General features: G+C 50.3%; 1 protein-coding gene across 2 annotated transcripts; it reads right to left on the bottom strand.

Annotated features, from left to right (window-relative positions):
- Positions 1-49: 49 nt before the first annotated feature.
- On the bottom strand, positions 50-19463 carry SLA2 (Src like adaptor 2). Of its 2 annotated transcripts, XM_032419632.1 has the most exons (7): positions 19013-19463; positions 14874-14973; positions 14453-14539; positions 12571-12674; positions 2627-2776; positions 1661-1793; positions 50-1245 (listed from the first exon to the last, which is right to left on the bottom strand). In XM_032419632.1, the coding sequence occupies exons 1-7, from the start codon at positions 19101-19103 to the stop codon at positions 1080-1082; spliced, it is 831 nt and encodes a 276-aa protein (XP_032275523.1). In that variant the 5' UTR covers positions 19104-19463; the 3' UTR covers positions 50-1079. The 2 variants fall into 2 exon arrangements, with proteins under 2 accessions (XP_032275523.1, XP_032275524.1); XM_032419633.1 differs by having other exon boundaries at positions 1153-1743.
- Between the last annotated feature and the right edge of the window lie 700 nt (positions 19464-20163).

The following is a 20163-nucleotide window of genomic DNA, read 5'->3' as shown; positions in this document are numbered from 1 at the left end:
CCGTCAGGTGTACAGTTTTTAAACTATCAGTGGCATTTCAAGTCTTCTGAAAACAGAGTGGCAGTATGTGCGTGGTGCGTAGCACAGTACAAGCAGCATCTAATAAGTTTTCCTTGTAGAACGTTTTCGGGTACTTGAATAAATCAAATCTTTAATTGAGAACCTGTTGATGATACCTATTAAAGCCTTTCCCACATCACCTCTAGCCTCAGAACCCTACCCTCCATCCTCATCCCTCTTCCTCCTCTCCCTGCTCCTGTAGTAGCTCCAGCCAGGCCTGTCTTCCTTAATGGGCAGCAGGGAAATCAAGGGCTAGAGTTGGTGTAGGCTGTGGCCTTGGCTTTGTGGAGAGAGGCTTACTGACTTCTGATGCCCCTGCCCGGTGCTGAGAGACGTGACTGACCACCGCAGTGTGCTAGACCCAGAAGGTGCCATTTTGTGTTTGGCCACAAGATGGCAAGGCCACTGTAGCCAGGAAAGCTTAGGCAGATTCACATGATAAGCCACAAAATGAAATAGAGATCTTGGAGCTAGGACTGTCCAGAGAAGAGGTTTGATGGGGCTGTTTGAGACCTGGACTGTCAGAGGTCCCCTTTGCTCTGGGGGGCCAGGTGGAGGCTGGACATTCCGGTTCTGTTGCTGTGGGAAGACATCCATCCCTTTGCTTTCCTGTCTCTTCTAGGCCACACTCCTACCTTCTGAAGTATGGTATTCTGAGTGAGACTTGTAGATTCTCTTTAAATGTTTGTTTTTTTTATTTCCTTCTTGATGCTAGTGGTGGTTTCTACCTAGTGGGTGGAACTGTGGGGGTGTAGAAGGGGACTCAATAGGCAGGGGAGGAAGATGGTTCTGGAAATCCCAAACTCAGGTCAAATTGTGTCAAACCCCAGAGGCCTAGTCTCTTTGGAGCCCTGTCCCTGTTTTCAGCTGGTCTGTACTTGAACTAGAGGTTGCAGGTGGGTTCATGGCATTGGGAGAGGGTTAAGTGACTTCTTGGGGCTGAGACAGGAAGGAGCAGAGGATACAAGTGGGACCCTGAATTTGCCTCTGGAGTGCTCAGGCTGAGCTGAGCTGGGGGTCTAGGTGCTGCAGCGTTGGATTCCCTTTTGGCCTCTGCTTTTGGCCATGGCATCATCCACGGAGCTGTCATCACTCAGGCTGATGTAGGAGCTGATGGCCTCCCGGAGCCCCTCGCTGAGGAGAGGGGATTCCCCTAAGGCAGGTGCTTCAGAGAACAGGAGGGAGCTATGGAGAGGGGAAGAGAGTTGGGTCAAGGAGCCTCATCCTCCTCCCTGCTCTCACCACAGTTCAAGTTCACACCACCTGAAAACTCTCAGTGGCTCCCCATTCTCTGTCAGATAAAACCCCAGCTTGACTTCTTCATTCAGGACTGGTGCTTTCTGTTCTACCCCATCTTGTCTGACCTTCCATCCTGGCCATCTTTGGCATCTGGGCATGCCCTCTATCCACTCCATCTTCCTCCTTCCTGCCAGTCCCCCTACAGTTCTGCTGAGCCTGGCTTGGTCTCTACGAGGTCAGTCAGTACTCACTGGCTCGCCAGTGTCCCCAAAGGTGACAGGCTCATTTGGGGTTGTGGGTTCCCAGGAGTGGGTCCTTCTTTCTCCTTTGTTCTGCCTTCATGTTCCAGGGGTCCCCTTACCTGTCCAGCTCTTTCCAATTGAGTGGTGCCCTCTGCACAGTCACAGGTAGGGGTAGGGACTTGCCAGGGAGCGGGCCAGCCCTCTGCAGGGCACAGGGTTCCTTGAGGAGGCAGCAGATGTCATCCGCCAACTCTGAGAAAGAGACCTAGACCCTTGACATGGCTGACACCCTCCCTAACAACCCCCACCCTCCCCCTGACAGCTTTCCCCATTTGGCAGGTGGAGGCATGGTCAAAAAAGAATGACGGGGGCACCTGGCTGGCTCAGTCGGTAGAGACTCATGATCTCAGGGTCATGAGTTCAGGCTCCACTTTGGGTGTATAGATTACATTTTAGAAAAAGTGACAGGGCACAAGCCTCAAGCTGTTGATCTAGGGGCTGAGATGCAATCAGGTCATTCTAGGCTAGGTTTTGAAGATTTAATTTGCTGTGGTTTTGGGTAGTTTGATGGACCTCTTTGAGTGCCAGTTTCTGGTTAGGAAAGTGCTTTAGGAAGAAGAAAGCTAGAAAATACTTCATCTCTACGTGTTCTGTCAGTATCTACTGCATGGACCCACCCTCTAGGAAACACCTGACCAGTTTTACCAGGAGTGGTCTTTCCTTTCTGCCCCTTTGACCCTGCCCTCCTGGCTGCGTGCTCCAGTCCCTGTAACAGGACAGGCACCCGGAAATGCTGAGTCAACTGAATCGCACAACAGCAACAGCTCTGGGCCTAGTTCCTGTGGAGAGAACTGTGCCTGCCGTTGAGGTCTTGGACTCAGAACCACATGGGAGGTTTATGTGGCTCTGTCAGGGCATGGGATGAAGACAGAGCTCCCCGGCCTATGTTCTTAGCACAGGAACCGGCATGGAGATGGAGAGGTCCCTCTTCTGCCTGTCTGGATATTCTCCAGCAGGTAAAGTGTCTAAGGGCACAACTGTCTGCCCCCTGCAGCCCACATCCCAGTCTAATGGGAAGGCCATACCAGAATAGTGATCCACGAGGGCCTGGAGTGAAGGGAAGGTGAGGCGTGGTGAGATGTACAGCCAGCCATTATCAAGGCACTGGATCCTGTAGTGTCTGATCCGGTCCCACGATGCAGGGCGGCTAAGGCGGACTGACAGGGAGTAACAACCTGAGGAGGAAAGCGTTCGGGGCAGGATTGAGGCCCTACTGGGACCCATCCCAACCCAAGTTGGGAGAAGAAAGCTGAGAATGGCTACCGGGCCCAGACAGAAGGGAAGTGGACAGGGGAGGGGCAAAGACTTGCTCTCTTGGCCATAAATGACCACACATTCTTAATTGATAGGGCTCTTGTGAGGATGAAATGAGATCATTCACACAGCACGCAGCACAGGGCTGGGCACAGTTTACCTGACTATTAAGTGTGGCTATTATAGACTCAAGTGGGCAGAAGTGTGAGAATGTGAAAACGTGTCAGTAGATGCCCGCAAGGATGTGCTGAAGGAGGAACTCTTACCGTGCTGGTGGAAAGATAAATCAGTACCTCTCCCTCTGCCCCTCCCTGTGCGCTGCCTCTTTCTCTCTCTCAAATAAATAAATCTTAAAAAAAAATAGTTGTGGGAGCGCCTGGGTGGCTCAGTCAGTTGAGTGCCTTCGGCTCAGTCAGTTGAGTGCCTTCGGGTCCATCATGATCATGGAGTTACGGGATCAAGCCCCACACTGGGCTCCCTGCTCGGCAGGGAGTCTGCTGCTTCCTCTCCCTCTGCCCCTGCTCCATCTCTCCCTCAATTTCTCTTTCTCTCAAATAAATAAATAAAATCTTTAAAAAAATAGTTATGTTCTTTGACCACAACAGAATAAAATTATAAATTAACAAAATATCTGGAAAATCCCCAAATACTTGGGAATAACCCAGAAGTCAAAGAAGAAATCACAAGAAAAATTAGCAAATATTTTTAAAGATTTTTAATTATTTGAGAGAGGGGGAGAGAGAGCACGAGCAGAGGGGAGGGGCAGAAGGAGAAGCAGGCTCCCTGCCTAGCAGGGAGCCCAACTTGGGACTTGATCCCAGGACCCCAGGACCATGACCCGAGCCGAAGCCAGACTCAACCGACTGAGCCATCCAGGTGCCCATTAGCAAATATTTTTAACCTTTTTTTTTTTTTTGAGAGGGAGAGTGCACAAGCAGGCAGGCAGAGGGAGAGGGAGAAGCAGGCTCCGCGAGGAGCAGGGAGCCTGACATGGGGCTAGATTCCAGGACCCTGGGATCATGACCTGAGCCGAAGGCAGACGCTTAGCCAACTGAGCCACCCAGGCGCCCCATTTTTTGGGGGGAAGCTCTACACCCTGATATTGGTAATTTATTGCCTTTTTTTTTTCCCTTTATCAGTTTAGTTTGAGGTTTATCATATTTTTAAGTAATCTCTGTGCCCAACGTGGGGCTTGAACTGAGTACTCTGAGATCAAGAGTCACATGCTCTACCGACTGAGCCAGCCAGGCACCCTTTTTTTTTTTTTTTTAAGATTCATTTATTTTGGGGAGGGGGAGGGGAGAGTCTGCCTTCTGCTCAGGAGCCCTGCATTGGGCTCCCTGCTTAGCAGGGAGCCTGCTTCTCCCTCTCCCTCTGCTGCTCTCCCTGTTTATGCTCTCTCACTCTCTGTCAAATAAATAAAATCTTTAAAAAAAAATGGAATTTAAAAAAATTAAATTACATATTTTATATATAAAATATATATATATTCTTATAAATAGAATAAAGGAGAGAAAACATGATCACCTGAAAAAATGTATAAAAATCATTTGACAAAATTCAGTACTCATCCTGATAAAAAGCCACCACCACAAAACTACAAACAGAAGGTGTAAGTTTCCTCTTGCTGCTATAACAAATTACCACAAATTCAGTGGCTTAATCTGAAATGGGTTTCACTGAACTAAAATCAAGGTGTCAGCAGGATTTGTTTCTTCTGCAAGCTCTAGAGGATAATCCATTTTTTGCTTTTCCAGTTCCTAGAAGCCACCTGCATCCCTTAGCTCATGGCTCTTTCTCCATCTTTAAAGCCAACAGCGTAACATTCATCTCCAATCTCTTTCAAACTCTGATCCTGCTGCCTCTGTTTTATAAAGACCTCTGTGATTTCATTGGGCTTATCTGAATAATCCATGACAGTTGCCCCATCTCAAAATCCTCAACTTAGTCACGTCTACAAACTCCCTTTTGCAATGTAAGGTAATAATATTCACAAGTTCCAGAGATTAGGACCTGGACATCTTTGGGGGGGCTGTTACTCTGCCTACCACAGAAGACTACTTTCAACCTGATATAGAATATCTGTGAAACATCTATAGGTAATATCATACTTAATAAGAAAGACTGAATTTTTCTTCCTAACATTGGGAACAAAGCAAGAACATTCTCACCACTTTATTCATTGTACTAGAGGTCCTAGACAGTACCATAAGGCAAGAAAAAGAGCTGAATTCCTGAAATAAGCCCTGAAGGCCAACCAACCCAGCTGAACTAAGTAACCAAGTCCCTATATCCTCTGCATGGTTCTCCAGCCACCTCATTTTGCTCACTGTCACCACAGTTACTAAAACCGGGGAGGGTGGCTACACTGAGTATCTAGCTGGTAGACTCAGGGATAATAAGCTCCATCAACACCATGTAGGGTTGACAACCCCACTGTGGAGACAGGTCACCTACCAATGCCATCTGTGACTGGCCTTGGGCTGGTATCCCGCGTTCCTTCTCACTGCATGTTCCAGCCAGTCCCAAATACCTACTGCTCTCTCCCAGTTCCAGGACATCTCCACTTTAACTGACTCCCTGGGTTCAAAGCCCACACACAGCCACATGCTAGAACACCCCTGTTGCCCCATGCTCACTAGCTGTGTCTCCAGGCACATTGTTTGACCTCGCAGATCTGTTTCCTCATCTGTAAAGGGGGATAACAATTCTCCCAGTCTCATCAGATCAGCACAAGGATTCAAGTGGTGAAGCAGGGAAAGCATTTAGCGGTGTCTGGCATGTAGCAAGCACCCAATAACCTGTATCAGGCCTATGCTCCTTTGCTCACACTGTTCCTTTTGTAGGGAACACCCTTCCACCTGAGTAACCACCAGTTCCCTTTACAACTCAGTTCTGCTCAGACAACTTCCTTCCAAAACACCTTCCCTGCTGCGGAGAAGCCCCAGCCCTAAGCTTGCCCAGGCAGCAGTGCTTCTGTGGCACCAAGAGTCCTGCTCTGCCATCGCCTGTCCCTCAGCCCAAAACACACATAACCAACCGTGAGCCTGCTGAAGGATGGTTCTGATGTACCCTTCCTCCATCTGCCCACCTCAGAAACCTGCAGCACTGTGCATCTGTCACTGAACTCTAACCCTGGCGTCAGGCTCACCGCTTCCCTCCTCTCCTACCTCCTACCTCACATACAGCCTGACAGCAAACCCTACTGGCTACATTCAGAACATACCCAGAATCCAACCACTTCTCACCTGGGCGGAGCCTGCAACAACCTCCCAGGTGGCTTCCTGCTTCCTCGTCACCCCACCCCCAAATCCTCTCTTTGCAGGAGGGATGGGTTTATGTCACTTACTGAGTTCTCCTTACTGAGAACCCAAGTCCCCACCCTGGAAACATCCTGCATGACCTGACTCCCAATGACCTTGCATTGCTGATTCCCAGCACACCTGCCCCTGCTGAGGATGCATCTACCACAGGGCCTCTGGCTGCACACGTCCCATGATCCTGTTCCTCTTAACGCTGCTTTCTTGTTTCTATGTGGCACTTACCATGGTCAGACACTTCAGTATTTACGTGTTCACGGTCCATTTTGCCAACTGGTTTGTCGGCAGGGATTTTGCTTTTTATATCGTTGAATCCCCACTGCTTAGAACAATAGTTGGCACAGAGTCACCACACAATATCCATTTGTTGAATGAATGAATGAATCTCTGGGATAAATGCTGGACGGAGCCGTGATTACAAGCAGTTGGGGGGAGTGTTTTGCCACTATTTGCACGCCTCCCACTGTCTGTGAACACGTGGTATTGGGGGAAAGTCTACCCCAGCTCTTCATCCTTTCCCCTCCCCTCAATGTCCATTCATGCACTCATTCACTCATTCATTTACTCAGTATACATCCCTTGAGCACTGACTACATGCCCTGCACAAGGCCCCAGTTGGTAAATGGATCGTCGTACTCTGGGAAGGAGGTGCTGTCCTGCCAGCACTTCCCACAGCTGGAATTTTCCTTTATGGTCCCCATTTCAAATATTAGTTCTTGTGCTCTTAGACCACATACCCTAGTTTGGTTTTTTGTTTTGTTTTTGTTTTTTTCTTTTAAGAACTAAGTTTACATTAGCTACAGAAGTGGTCTGAGAGCAAATGGTGGCAAATAGCCTGGGGAAATAACATTGAAATGGGTCACGAAGGGTGAGTATGAGTTCACCAAGTAGAAGAATGGAGGATAGGGCTTTCCAAGGCTGAGGGAGGAGTGTGGAAGGATGCAGCAGTGGAAAGAGCAAGGTGGTTTATTCATGAATGTTCTGGTGGGCAGTGGGCCAGAAGAGAGGCTGCGGGAAGGAATGGTAGGAGCTGTGGCTGGGTGCAGGGGCTGGAGGGAGACCCACTGGAAAAGGCATGGAAGGTACAATGTCCTGGATTCCAGAAAGCTCCAGCTCCATAGCCAATGTCACATCTTGGCCTGCAGGAACCTCTGGGGTCAGGCACCATGTTTTCCCTGGTGTTCCGATGATGATACCAGGCAGTGGGGTGGGGTCCACAGTGGTATGAGGGATCAGACTGGAAGCTGTGTGTGGGAGGTGGGCCTAGCAGGACCCTCCTGACCTTCCTCTGCTAAGGCCTCTGAGAAGCTGACTGCCTTGGGGATGCTGCACCTTGGACCTTCCACTGCCTGCAGCCTGAGGACAAGAACCATGACTTAGCAGCCCTGACTCAGAAGAAATGCTCAACAAATGCTTCCCAGCTGACAGAATGGACAGAAGTGAATCCCTCCGTGGTGGGAAGCCTGGCTTGATTGTCATCTTCCTTAAAGCGCCCACCAAAGAACAGAGACACAGGACAGCAGGGAGGTGGCCCTGGTGCTGACCTTTGGAGCAGTCCTGGGACCTCCACAAAGTCGTCAGTGCCCCTTCACAGACCATGGTTTGGGGCCTGACTCAGGCTCTGCCATGGATTTTCCCCAGGCTTAGGACATAAATAGGTATAGCCAGAGGGACCCTAGGGAAGATGGAGAGGTCTTCCCCTCCCCAGTCGACTCTCAGTAGTGTTCTTGTGAGCTCACAGACCCCAGGCCTTCCTCCTCGGTCCACACACAGACTCAAATTCCCCTGTAGAATTCCCTTCCCAGGGGCGCCTGGGTGGCTCAGTTGGTTAAGCGACTGCCTTCGGCTCAGGTCATGATCCTAGAGTCCCTGGATCAAGTCCCGCATCGGGCTCCCTGCTCAGCGAGGAGCCTGCTTCTCCCTCTAACCCTCCCCCCTCTCATGTACTCTCTCTCTCAAATAAATAAATAAATCTTTAAAAAAAAAAAAAAAGAATTCCCTTCCCAGAGGTATATTTGGACCTTGATGCAAAGAAAAGTTGATGCATTTTGCAGCTGGAAAAACATTGTCTCTTACTACTTAATTCTGGTTCCCCTAGAATGGAACTGTGTTTTCACACTTAAAAGAACATAAGAACCATCCAGAGACCTTGTGAAGGAAGCAGATTTCTGACCCGGAGCCCAATAAATAGTCAGATTTGGAAGGGGCCCAAGAGTCTTTCTCTGACAATTCTTGTACACTAAAGTCCGAGAACTAGTGTTCTATGATGTTACTCAGGCCCCATAAAGCTGCAGTGCCAATTTTTTTTTTTTTTTAATGTAGGTTCCACACCCAGAGTGGAGCCCAACATGAGGCTGAACTCATGACCCTGAGATCAAGACCTGAGCTGAGATCAAGAGTCAGATGTTTAACCAACTAAGCCACCCAGGCGCCACCAAACATTTTTTGGCTACAAACCACAGTATGAAATTTTACACTGTGACCTAGGACACACTTAAAATTACCTAAATCAGGGGCACCTGGGTAATTCAGTCAGTTAAGCGGCCAACTCTTGATTTTGGCTCAGGTCACGATCTCGGGGTCCTGGATCGAGACCTGCATTGGGCTCTGTGCTCAGGGGGAAGTCTGAGGATTCTTTTTCTCTCTCCCCCTCTCCAGGGTTGTGAGATCGAGCCACTTGTCGGGCTCTGCTTGGGATTCTTTCCCTCCCCTTCTGCACCTTCCCCTGCTCATGCTCTTGCTCTTTCTCTAAAATACACAGATCTTAAAAAACAAAAACAAAAACAAAACTCATTGTTAAAATGAATAAATATAATTTTTAAAAAAATTACCTAAAACAAAAATAGGATGAAACAACATTTTTCCCAACCCCAGTGATGTACCTTGATGTGTTCTGCCCTTCAAACACTCCCTGGTCCAGATCCACTAAATGAAGGGGTCTCAACCTTCACTGCATATCAGAATCACCAAGAGGGCTTTTATATCTTCTAGGGCCAAAGCCACACCCCTGACCAATTAAATCAGAAACTCAGGGACACCTGGGTGGCTCAGCCGGTTAAGCATCTGTCTTTCGGTCTCGGCTCAGGTCTTGATCCCAGGGTTGTGGGTTGGAGCCCCATGAGGGTTGTAGGTTCAAGCCCCAGAAACTCTGGGAGTTGGGTGCAGGCATCAGTAATTTATAAAGCTCCTCAGATGAGTCCAACTTGAAGCCAAGGTCTAGATCAGCATTTTTAAAAATATTTTTAAGTAATCTCTGCCCAACGCGGGGCTCAAACTCACGACCCTGAGATCAGGTGTCACATGCTCTACCAACTGAGCCAGCCAGGTGCTCCCTAGATCAGTGGTTCTTTTTCTTTAATTATTACTATAATTATTATTATTATTATTTATTTGAGAGAAAGAGAGCAGGGGGAGGGGCAGAGGGAGAGAGAGACTCTCAAGCAGACTCTGCACTGAACACAGAACTGGACACAGGGTCAGTCTCATGACCCTAAGATCATGACCTGAACCAAAACCAAGAGTCAGACACTTAACTGACAGCCACCCAGGTGCCCCAAGATCAGTGGTTCTTAAAGTGTAGTCCCCAGCATCACCTGCGAGTTTGTTGGAAACGTAAATTCTCAGGCCCTGCCCAAGACCCACCAAATAAGAAATATGGGTGTGTGGCCAGTTCTTTGTTTTAAGTCCTCTAGGTGATTATGATGGCCACCCAGATTTGAGATCCACTGCTCTATAACCACTGAACTAAACTGATTTCTTGGAACACAAAGGGGTTTTAACCTGCAGCTTGACAAATACTGTCCTAAAGAAGACTCAGATGAGAGATTAGAAATTAGTACTGGGGAAACTTCTGCCTTTCCTGCAGAACTGACAAATCTCTTCCTTTTGTTTTTTAAGATTTTTATTTATTTATTTGACAGAGAGAGACAGTGAGAGAGGGAACACAAGCAGGGGGAGTGGGGGAGGGAGAAGCAGGCTTCCCTCGGAGCAAGGAGCCCGATGCGGGGCTCAGTCCCAGGACCCTGGGATCATGACCTGAGCCGAAGGCAGACGCTTAACGATTGCAGCCACCCAGGCGCCCCAAATCTCTTCCTTTTGTGATAATGAGAACTGCATTCTGATCTACCCTCTTTTGGGGTTGGCTATGGCGAAGCTCAGAGTCAAATCTAACCTTAATCCCAGAAATCATATGTATGTTTATGGATCTTTAATATATATTTTTAAAGATATTTTTTAAAAGATTTTATTTATTTATTTGACAGAGAGAGACACAGCGAGAGAGGGAACACAAGTAGGGGGAGTGGGAGAGGGAGAAGCAGGCTTCCCGCTGAGCAGGGAGCCCGATGGGGGACTCGATCCCAGGACCCTGGGATCATGACCTGAGCTGAAGGCAGACTGAGCTGAAGGCTTAACGACTGAGCCACTCAGGTGCCCCTATATTTTTAAAGATTTTATTTATTTATTTGACAGAGAGGGAACACAAGCAGGGGGAAAAGGAGAAGCAGGCTTCCCGCGGAGCAGGGAGCCCGATGCAAGGCTCGATCCCAGGACCCTGGGATCATGACCTGAGCCGAAGGCAGACACTTAATGACTGAGCCACCCAGGCGCCCCTTTAATATTTTTTTAAAGATTTTACTTATTTGAGAGAGAGAGAATGCGCATGAGCACAAGCAGGCAGGGGGGCAGAGGGAGAGGGAGAAACAGACTCACTGCTGAGCAGGGAGCCCAATGCCGGGCTTGATCCCAGGACCCTGGGATCATGACCTAAGCGGAAGACAGACGCCTAACCAACTGAGCCACCCAGGTTCCCCTGTTTATGGATCTTTAAAGATCATTGTCTGCTTTCTCCTATATTTCCCAGCCAGTTCCTCGAGTATATGTGCCTTCTTAGGAAGGAGCAGTAAGTCGGGGCGCCTGGGTGGCTCAGTCGTTAAGCGTCTGCCTTCGGCTCAGGTCATGATCCCAGGGTCCTGGGATCAAGCCCCACATCGGGCTCCCTGCTCGGCAGGAAGCCTGCTTCTCCCTCTCCCACTCCCCCTGCTTGTGTTCCCTCTCTCGCTGTCTCTCTCTCTGTCAAATGAATAAATAAAATCTTCAAAAAAAAAAAAAAGGAAGGAGCAGTAAGTGCTGGTCACTATGCAGTTGTGGCTAAACCAGGCCAGAGAAGGGGTGGGGATGGGGCAGTTGAGCACGGAGCACTTCCTGTGGCTTCTCAAGCTCACTAGGGCCTGGTTTGCAGCACTCCTGCCCCAATCAGCTCCAGTGCTGTGGTTTCCTGTTTGCAGCCTACACTCAGGCCAGCCTCAAGCCCCAGCCAGCCTTTGGGTGTAAGGCGGGATGGTAATGCTGTCCGGAAAGTAGCAGGAGGGGCTGGGGAGAGGTCAACCCAGCGAGTTTCTGAAGGAAGGGGAGGAGAGGCAAAGATGTGCTGCAGGGGGCCCTGGGAGGGAGACTGAGAGCAAAGGACCCTGACAACCCACTATGGTTGGTTAAATTAGGGCAAGCACAGGAGGCCTGTCATTCCTGAGTCTCTCCACCCTAGTCTACCACTGAGTTTGCAATTCCACCATTGTGACACATGGGCCTTTCTTGGGTGTCTGAAGTGAGGAGGACCTCAGCTGGGTTTGAATCCCAGCTTCATAGCTATGTCTACCCAGGCAAATTGTTTCTCCTCCCTAAGCCTCAGTTTCCTCATCTGTAAAATGGGGAACTACAATCCTTCAAACTTGAAACAGGGTTGTTTGAAGACACTTAAAGGGCCTACCATAAACATCAGCATCGCCACTCTTTCAACGTCCTTCTCTGCCCCCACTGTAAGGGTCGCAGGGCAGCAGCTCAGAGGGAGGCAGGGGCATCAGAGACAGATTCTATCAGCTTTGTGTTTGCAAAAGTCCTATACCTGAGGTGGGAGAAGGCCCACAGGAATGTACAGTGTGACATGTCCCTACCCCTCTTCAGCCTTTGTTCCTCCATCTTCCTCATCTGTACAATAGAAAGAAGATCAATAGCTGACTTCTAATGAGTTTTCTGGTTTTGACTGACTGGTGACCCAGAACACAGAGACCTCATGAACTTGACAACTTTTTGCCAAGAGATCAGGACTGTGTTGTGTTTTGGGGAGGGAGGAATCACTGCTGGTCCGGGCAGGGAAATCCTGTGACTATACTCTATTACAAGACCCAATGGCCAAAGTGTAGGCTGAGCCTGGATCCCCACTGTGGGCCATTCACACCCACTTTTAGAAATGGGCTTTCATGGCAGCAACATGGTGGTCAGTCAGCTAAACTGTCTGACTCCAAGGCCAGGTACTCCAGCCCTTCACTTTTGACCTCCTACCTATACCCCCAAGTCACCTCTTGGCATTCGAGGGACAAGCCAGGGCTCAGCTTACCCACCTTTCCTGGTCTGGCTCTCCCGGATAAGGAAGGCCCCTCCAGAGTTCCCAGGCAGCAACAGCAGTTCTTCAGCTTTCTCCCGGCTCAGGCCCTCATACAGCCACCTGCAGGAGGGACAGAGAGAGGTCAGCCTGGGCATGGGTGAGCCAAGACTCTACTCAAACCCCTCCTCCCTCTCTGGGCCTCAGAGTTCCATCTGTACCTTGGTCTCTAAGGGCCCCCCAGCTTTGTCTTGGTCTTGGTTCCAGAGGCTGCAGAGGACAACCTCATGGGGTCAGCCCCAGCCTTTTGTGCCTGGAGACCTCATTCCCAAGTGGCCAGGAGGCTGGGGGAAGGTGGGGTGATCATAGACTCCTATCACTGCCCAGCTCCTCTAGCACCCCTATGCCAGCCACTCACCTTTCCAAGAATTGCCTTTGTGTGTGTGTGTGTTTAATTGTAGTAAATATTTTCTTTGAACATTTTAAAGTTTAACTTTGCAGCCAAAAGACATGTGGGTGAACATGTATTCATTATCAGTGAAATCTAACTCCCATTGGAGCTTTTTTGTGGGTAGAAATGTTGGAACTAGAATGTTCAAGACATTCTAAAATCTTGGAAATAATCACGTAAGATATCGATCACCGTATGTGCCTCCCAAAGCACAGATCTTCATGACCTATTCCTCGGGGCCTCTCACTGCTGGATTGTTGATTACCCTCGCCCCCTATTTTCCTTTCTCCTACACTTAATCCTTCACCTATATGTCCATGAGGGACTTAACTGCAATGGAAAGTTCAGGGTGGTTTTGCAGGAATTTTTTGGCTTACTAGTCCATCAGCCTTCTAATGTCCCCAGAGTCATGCCTTATGGTCCCGGGGAAAACCTACAGAAGCCAACTCGATGGAAATGGCTGCCTCCCTGTCATCATGTGAAATTCCATAGTCAAATCCAGAGTCAGGGTTGAGTCCATTCCAAGGAGATAAATCAGAGAAGCTGTGACCCGCTTGGTGCCAGCAGCAAACTTAGCCTAGTTTTATAGTAAATAAAACAAGTCATTCATAAGACTTACAAACATGGAGGAAGCAGACGGAGTGGCAAGGGAAGGGGACTCTTAGAGGTGGCCAGTGTCTCCTTGGCTGAAACTTCAGTGCCACGCTGGGGATGCAAAACCTCTGGCCAGTGGGGCCAGGCCAGCCGGAAACACGTGGGTGCCAACAACCTCTATGCGAGCTGATTCTGCGAGGTGTCCGCACGTCTCGGGAGCCCTGCACTACTTTCACCAGAGCCAGACATCCCGTGAGCCTCAGAGAAGGAAGGCCACCCAGTGCCAGAGTCGTACTTTCTCTCAGAACAGAAGAGCGGCCATCACAGTACACACAGCGTACCTCCTGACTCCGTGTTATGTGGGTTAATCCCACCGAAAGGCAGTTCCCTTCCTTTCTCTCTCATGCCATAGAATTTGCTCTGGAGTTGGTTTCTTTTGTCACTCACTCGTGGCGAGTGATGGCATCCCCCGTGTCCTGCCCACTGTGAGGCCCCTCTTAGAAGGGCAGACTTGCCAAGATATGGGGCGCCACCCCTCCATTTTCTTGCCTCAGGACATTTAGGACACGTATGCAGCTGCTCCCTTTCAGCAGTCTCCTCCACTGACTCCCGGACACCCTCCAAAGCCCAGAGGACATCTCTGTGGGGCCTTCCTGAGCCCCCTCTTCTGGGCTCCCAAGTCTCGCAGGCCGACCTGAGAGCTCAGGCTAGCTGTTCACTCTTCCTGAGGGCAGGGCCCAGGCCTGATTCTCCCCTGTCCCATTTTGCTCAGCACAGGACTGGCCATAAAGAACCACGCTCGTGGGAAGAGAAAGCAGGAAGTTTCCCTAAGGCAGGGCCTGGGGTGTGAACTCACCCATGGGAGATTTTGGCCACATGACTGCTGGGGATGCTGTATTCTGTGCCTGAAACTTCTGACATCACCGTCCACCAGTCTCCATCTCTGGGGAGAGAAAGGAGAGGGGAACTGCTCATTTAGGATTCCTGAGGACCTGCCAGGCTGGCTCCTTCCACCTGCACCGGCCAGTGCTGCTACCTCCTGGGCAGGAAACGGCACGATTTAGGGCCCCCTGCAAGACCCTGCCTACCCAAGGCTTCTCCCTACAGCTGTGTCAGGCTTCCTAAATCCCACGATTATGGCCACGTGTGAGCTCAGTGCCAAAGGCCATGCTCTTTACTCCCAGAGTGAGGGGCCCCTTCTCCCATGAGTGCATCTGCAGGTGCCAGGGGGAGGAAGCAGAATTCCCCACCCTTCCCCCCATTAGGACAGGACTTACTCAGAGATGATGGTCAACGGATCCCCCGGTCTCAGTGACAGCTCTGTGTGCTCGCCTACCGGGAAACTGCCCAGGGCCACGGCTGTGGCCCTGCTTCTCTCTGGAGGGAGGGACAGAGATGGTCACCCTCTTGGCTAGTCTTCTCTCCACATGTGAAGTCTAGTGGAGTCTGGGCTTTCTACCATCACCCCAACCCCGCCATGAACACCCTGGGGAGCATGTCTGCTAGGATCCCAGGAGGGCTACTCTGGAATCTGAAGCTTTTCCAGTGGCCTCTACAGAGCCCTACAGATGCCCAGACATCTTTTGGGGTCACTCAGGGAAAGGGCTGGTGTGGCAAGAGGAGGGGGGCTCCTGGCTACAATTGCTTTTTATATGGAGACGTTCAAGAAGATCTTGATAAAAGGATTCTGCTGCTCAGCAAACTTAAAAACTATAGCTCTAAGCAGGTATCAGCACAGATCTTGGAGCTCAGTTTCTAGAAGGCAGTTTCTGGAAGTTCTAATGATGTGGGCACTGAATGGACTAACCTTTAGGGCTGAGGTCCGGGGTACACATGGGAGGAAGAGGGCTGCTGGAAGGGCCAGTGAAATCACAGATGTAGACAGGCTTTGTAACTCTAGAGTGCCATGCATGTGGGTAGCATGGCTCTCCCATGGCTTTTGTCCAGAATGACAGGTATAGGTCCGTGCTGCCCCAAGAAGAGGCGGGGCCAGGCCTGGCTCAGAGCAGACACCCAACAGGTACGTGTGGCCCAGTCAAGTGTCCTGTCCTGGCCACATGCCTGCCATCCTTTACTGAGCAACTGCTGAGTGTCAGGGCCTGACTGGGTGCATCACTCCGGCCCTCACAAGCCCCTCAGGTAGTCCTCTCTGGTCAGCCCCATCACACAGCGAGGCAACTGAAGTGAGACACAGCACTGTGCCAGGAATGGCTCCCATGCCATTCCCTACCCCTCTGCCCGTGGGGCACTGTTGGGGTGGGTGACCATTGTGGCTACTCACGGACCCAGGCTGGGGGGACTTGGCCAGACAGCAGTAGCACCTCTCCAAAAAGGCCCAGGCTCGCCGGGACGCTGACATTCAGAGAGGGGGTCACGGAGCCAGAGGCTGCCAAGCTTCCCCTCTCCCCCACACCATCACACCAAGACTGATCCCAAGGACATGGCGGCCATGAGGACAATTCTGAGGTTGGATGGTAGGTGGCAAGCAGCTCCCTCAGCACAGGATGCTCATGCCCTCATCTACCTCAGGGATCAGCCCACCTAGTCTAACTAGACCTCCTGATACCTGTCTGGGCCTTCTCATCCTGAAAAACCGGCCCTCCGTAAGCTGCTGAGATCCACTTCACCCACATCCCACTGTCCCTCCCTCTCCTTCCTCTTCATCCCTTTTCAGTAGGGGTCTCTGAAACAAAGGGAAAAGAGAGACACACTTGTCAGCACATCAGTGCATCAAGCTATGAAAAGCAGTCAAGGTCAGCATGAAAAGTTTATCTGTCTCATAGATGCTCCTGCAGGAGCCAAGACCTCACAGGGTTCTGTGATACCCTCTAGACAGATGTCCCCAGAGATAGGGGAGAGAGAGCAGATGGACAGACAAGGACCAAGGGGATGGGGCATCGGTGGGGCAGACCCGGAGCTGGACACTGTGTGGTATGAGGGCCTATACTCCAGGTGGACATGGGAAGAATGAGACTGTGATCCTGGAAAAGGACTGGTTCCTATGTGTCCTCCCAGACACATGTGCAGATCTACGTGGTGACCCTGGACTGGAGCTCCTCAGAGCCGTCAGCAGCACAGGGCCTGGCCATCCCACGGTGCCGGGAAATGCCTAATGCCCGAATAAACAATGCAAGCAAGTCTTGTGGAAAGCATCCTCCAACAAGGGTGAAACCAAGTGGCCTGGAAGGACCCCTTCCCCTCCTGGAAGCCCTGGCATTGTGCCCCTGGTTGCCACTGGGCTGCATATGCTGTCCCCGATTGACCCATCTGCCTGGCCGACTCGCCTGCACCTTTCACGCCTTGGATAAAATGTCCCTTCCTTGGTGAAGCCTTCCTGATGAGTCCCTAAGCACACACTCTTAATCAGAGTCCCTTAAAATGCACTGTCACCAAAATTGTACACAATTATAACAGAGCCTATATCTGGGGCTTGACTGTCCCTGAAGGCAAGGACTGTGCCTATCTTGTCCATTGCTATGTCCCCCTGCTCCTGGCACAAGGCCCGGTATGGGGTAGAGCCTTGGTAGATTTTGGATGGATGCAAGGCTGATAGACAAATGACTCATGGAAGGGGCTGCCCCAAATCTGTGTTCCTGCTGGGCTCAGGGGTTGACATACCAAGAGACAGGCCCTTCCTTCCCCCTGGAGACCCTGTCAGAGAGGGAAATGCAGTTCCCCTCAGGTCTCACAGGCAGGGAGAGCGCCCAGAGCACCTGCTGGGGGTCAGCCCCCCAGCACTCTGGCCATGACTCAGAGCAGCCTTGGGGCCACAGCCTATGGCTAGATTCAGAGGAAATGACGGGGAGGTCTGTGTGGTTTCCAGGTCTCTTCCTGCAGGGCCTGGTGGGTCCCCCCGCTCCCTGCAGACTGAGTGACTAAAAGGAGGCAGCTGCTTCCCCACCAAGAGAATGACAGTGCCCAGGGTGTTAATGCCTGTGGGAGGCTGGCATTAGAGAGAGGAATGTATTAGGGGCAGGACTGAGGTAGGGGAGGAGGCCCCAGCCATTGCAGGGCAGTTTCCAGACTGGGGATAGCTTCTGCCCAAACACAGACATCCAGATATTTGGCTCTACAGTCTCCTGGTTCTGTGTAAGTGTGTGTCCATGTCCTTCCTCCTAAAAGTGCTGCTTGGTTTAGAGTGATTTGTTATCTGTGATGGTTAATTTTGTGTGTCAATGTGGCTAGCCCACAGTACCCAGATACTGGGTCAAACACCAGTCTAGAAGTCTAGATGTTGCTGTGAAGATGTTTTTAAGATGAGATAACAATTTAAGTCAGTAGACTCTGAATAAAACTGATTACCCTCCATAATGTGGGTGGGCCTCATCCAGTCAGTGGAAGATCTTAAGAGAAAAAGACTGAGGTCCTGCAAGGGAGAGGGATTTCCAGACTTGACTCTGGAATTCTGCAGCATTAACTCTTCCTTGGGCCTCTGGCCTGCCAGCCTGCCCAGCAGATTTCAGCCTTGCCAGCCCCCACAGTTGCATGAACCAATTTCTTAAAATAAATTCTGTGTCTACACACACACACACCCCCACCCACCCACACACACACCCATGTACACATACCCTATTGGTTCTGTTTCTCCAGAGAACCCTGATGAATACATCATCAAAACCCCAAATCAGGATATGATTTGAGAAAGGATTTGTGGGTCGTTTGGGGGAACAACAAACAAACTGGGCCTATAGTTTCAATATGAAAATAACAGAATTTCTAGGATATTTTGATTTTCTCATTGTCTTAAAAACTGGCATTTTTTAGTTAGGACTATCTTGAAAATCACAGTTGTAGGCTCAGCATAAGCATTATAGGTCCCAATTTTTTCCAACTGCCATAGTTCTAATTTGGCTTCCAGTATTTCATGGGATAAGAAGACATACTTTGGAGCCACACTATCCAGTAGAACATTCTGTGATGAAGGAAATGTTCTATAACTGTGCTGTCCAATAGGTAGCCGCTAGCTACATATGGCTACTGAGCACTCAAAATGCGGCTGGTGTGACTGAGGAGCTACATATTTAACTTAATTTCATTTTAATGAATTTTACTTTGAATTTAAATGGCCACAGACGGCTAGAGGCTATTATAACGGACAGCGCAGCTTTGGAGAGCTACCGAACTGGGGTTGGTCTTAAGAGTTGCCAGCTCAATTTCCTAATAAACTGAGGAGGAGGGAAGCCCTCCTGGTCAGCACCTGTCACTCTCCCACATCTTCTAGCTTATCAGTGTTCTGACTGCTGAACTGTAAGCTCCTCCAGAGGAGGGACCCTGCCTGTATGGTTCACGGGGAAGGGCCTGGTATACAGCAGGCGCTCATTGAAACTTGAAGCTGTGCTGGAGTGGCTGGTGAGGAAGGCTCACAGAGGCAGCGATGTCTGGGGCCGTGAAGCCTTACTGTGTCTGGGAAGCCTACCTGCTTGCATGGGCACAGGGCCCGGTTCTTGGACAGAGGGGCTCGAGCTTGGGCTTGGCCGGGTTTTCCCTCTGCTGGGCTGACCTCCCATCGTTCCTCAGCAGAACACTCAGAAGTACATGGCCGAGAGAAATCTGAAAGAGATGCTGCAATGGACACAGAGGCCCTGGTCCCCAGACACCCTCTCCCTCCCCAGCTCAGCCCTGCTGACAAGAGCGAATGATCCCTCTCCCAGCAGGACTAGGCTCCAGCCCCTCCACTAGATTCTGGAGGCTCTCTTCTCTGAAGCTGGACCCTGTTTCCTCTGGTGGGCCCACTTTTCCACGCCGCAGCCATGCTCTATTCTTTGTTTCTGGGCCTTTACCTGTGTGGGGCCCCTCCCACTGGCTGGACTGCCCTTTCCCCTGGGGGCCTGTCTGGATCCCACCCTTCCCTGGGAAGATTTCTCTGAATCCCCCAGCCATCATTCCTATAATCTACTCAGAACCATTTCCTGACCTGGGATCACACTGGCAGGGGACAATGAGAGGATCCATGACTAGGGTTAGAGGTGGGCAAGGGGGATCTGAGGAAGCTTGGGAGCTGGTGTCCTAACAAGCTAAGGTGACACTGAGCACACTGTTATGGGTGTCACGGGGCAAAGTAAGATGATTGGGAGACTGTACACCACAGTGATGACTTGCAAGGCTTTGGAGGGATTGGCTGTCCAGCCACTTCCCTGCTCTTTGCCTCCATTTCCTCATCTGAAAAATGGGGATACTAATACCCAACATTTGGGTCCAAAAGATAAGGCACGTGAGAAGCTTGGTCAGGGCACACTTTTTCTTTATTGTGCTCTGAATGTCGCTTCACCAGAGGCCACTCCTGGGAGACTTGCCCTTTTTTCTTTTTCTCAGCTCTGTTGCATTCCTTCCCAAGGTGGTTGTTGCTTTTTTTTTTTGATTTTATTTTGTAATCTCTACACCCAACATAGGGCTCGAACTCACAACCCTGAGATCCAGAGTCACATGCTCTACTGACTGAGCCAGCGTGCCCCCCTTCCCAAATTTTAATTATTCATTTATTAGAGTGTTTACTTGTTTAATTTGCCATTATTCCATAGCTCAATGAGGACAAAGACCTATTTTTGTTTGCCTGTTTCCTCAACAATT

Source organism: Phoca vitulina, unplaced genomic scaffold (genome assembly GCF_004348235.1).
Source record: "Phoca vitulina isolate PV1807 unplaced genomic scaffold, GSC_HSeal_1.0 scaffold22, whole genome shotgun sequence".
Taxonomy (NCBI): domain Eukaryota; kingdom Metazoa; phylum Chordata; class Mammalia; order Carnivora; family Phocidae; genus Phoca; species Phoca vitulina.
The sequence above is the reverse complement of the archived record's forward strand: the minus strand, read 5'-3'. Positions and strand labels throughout refer to the sequence as shown.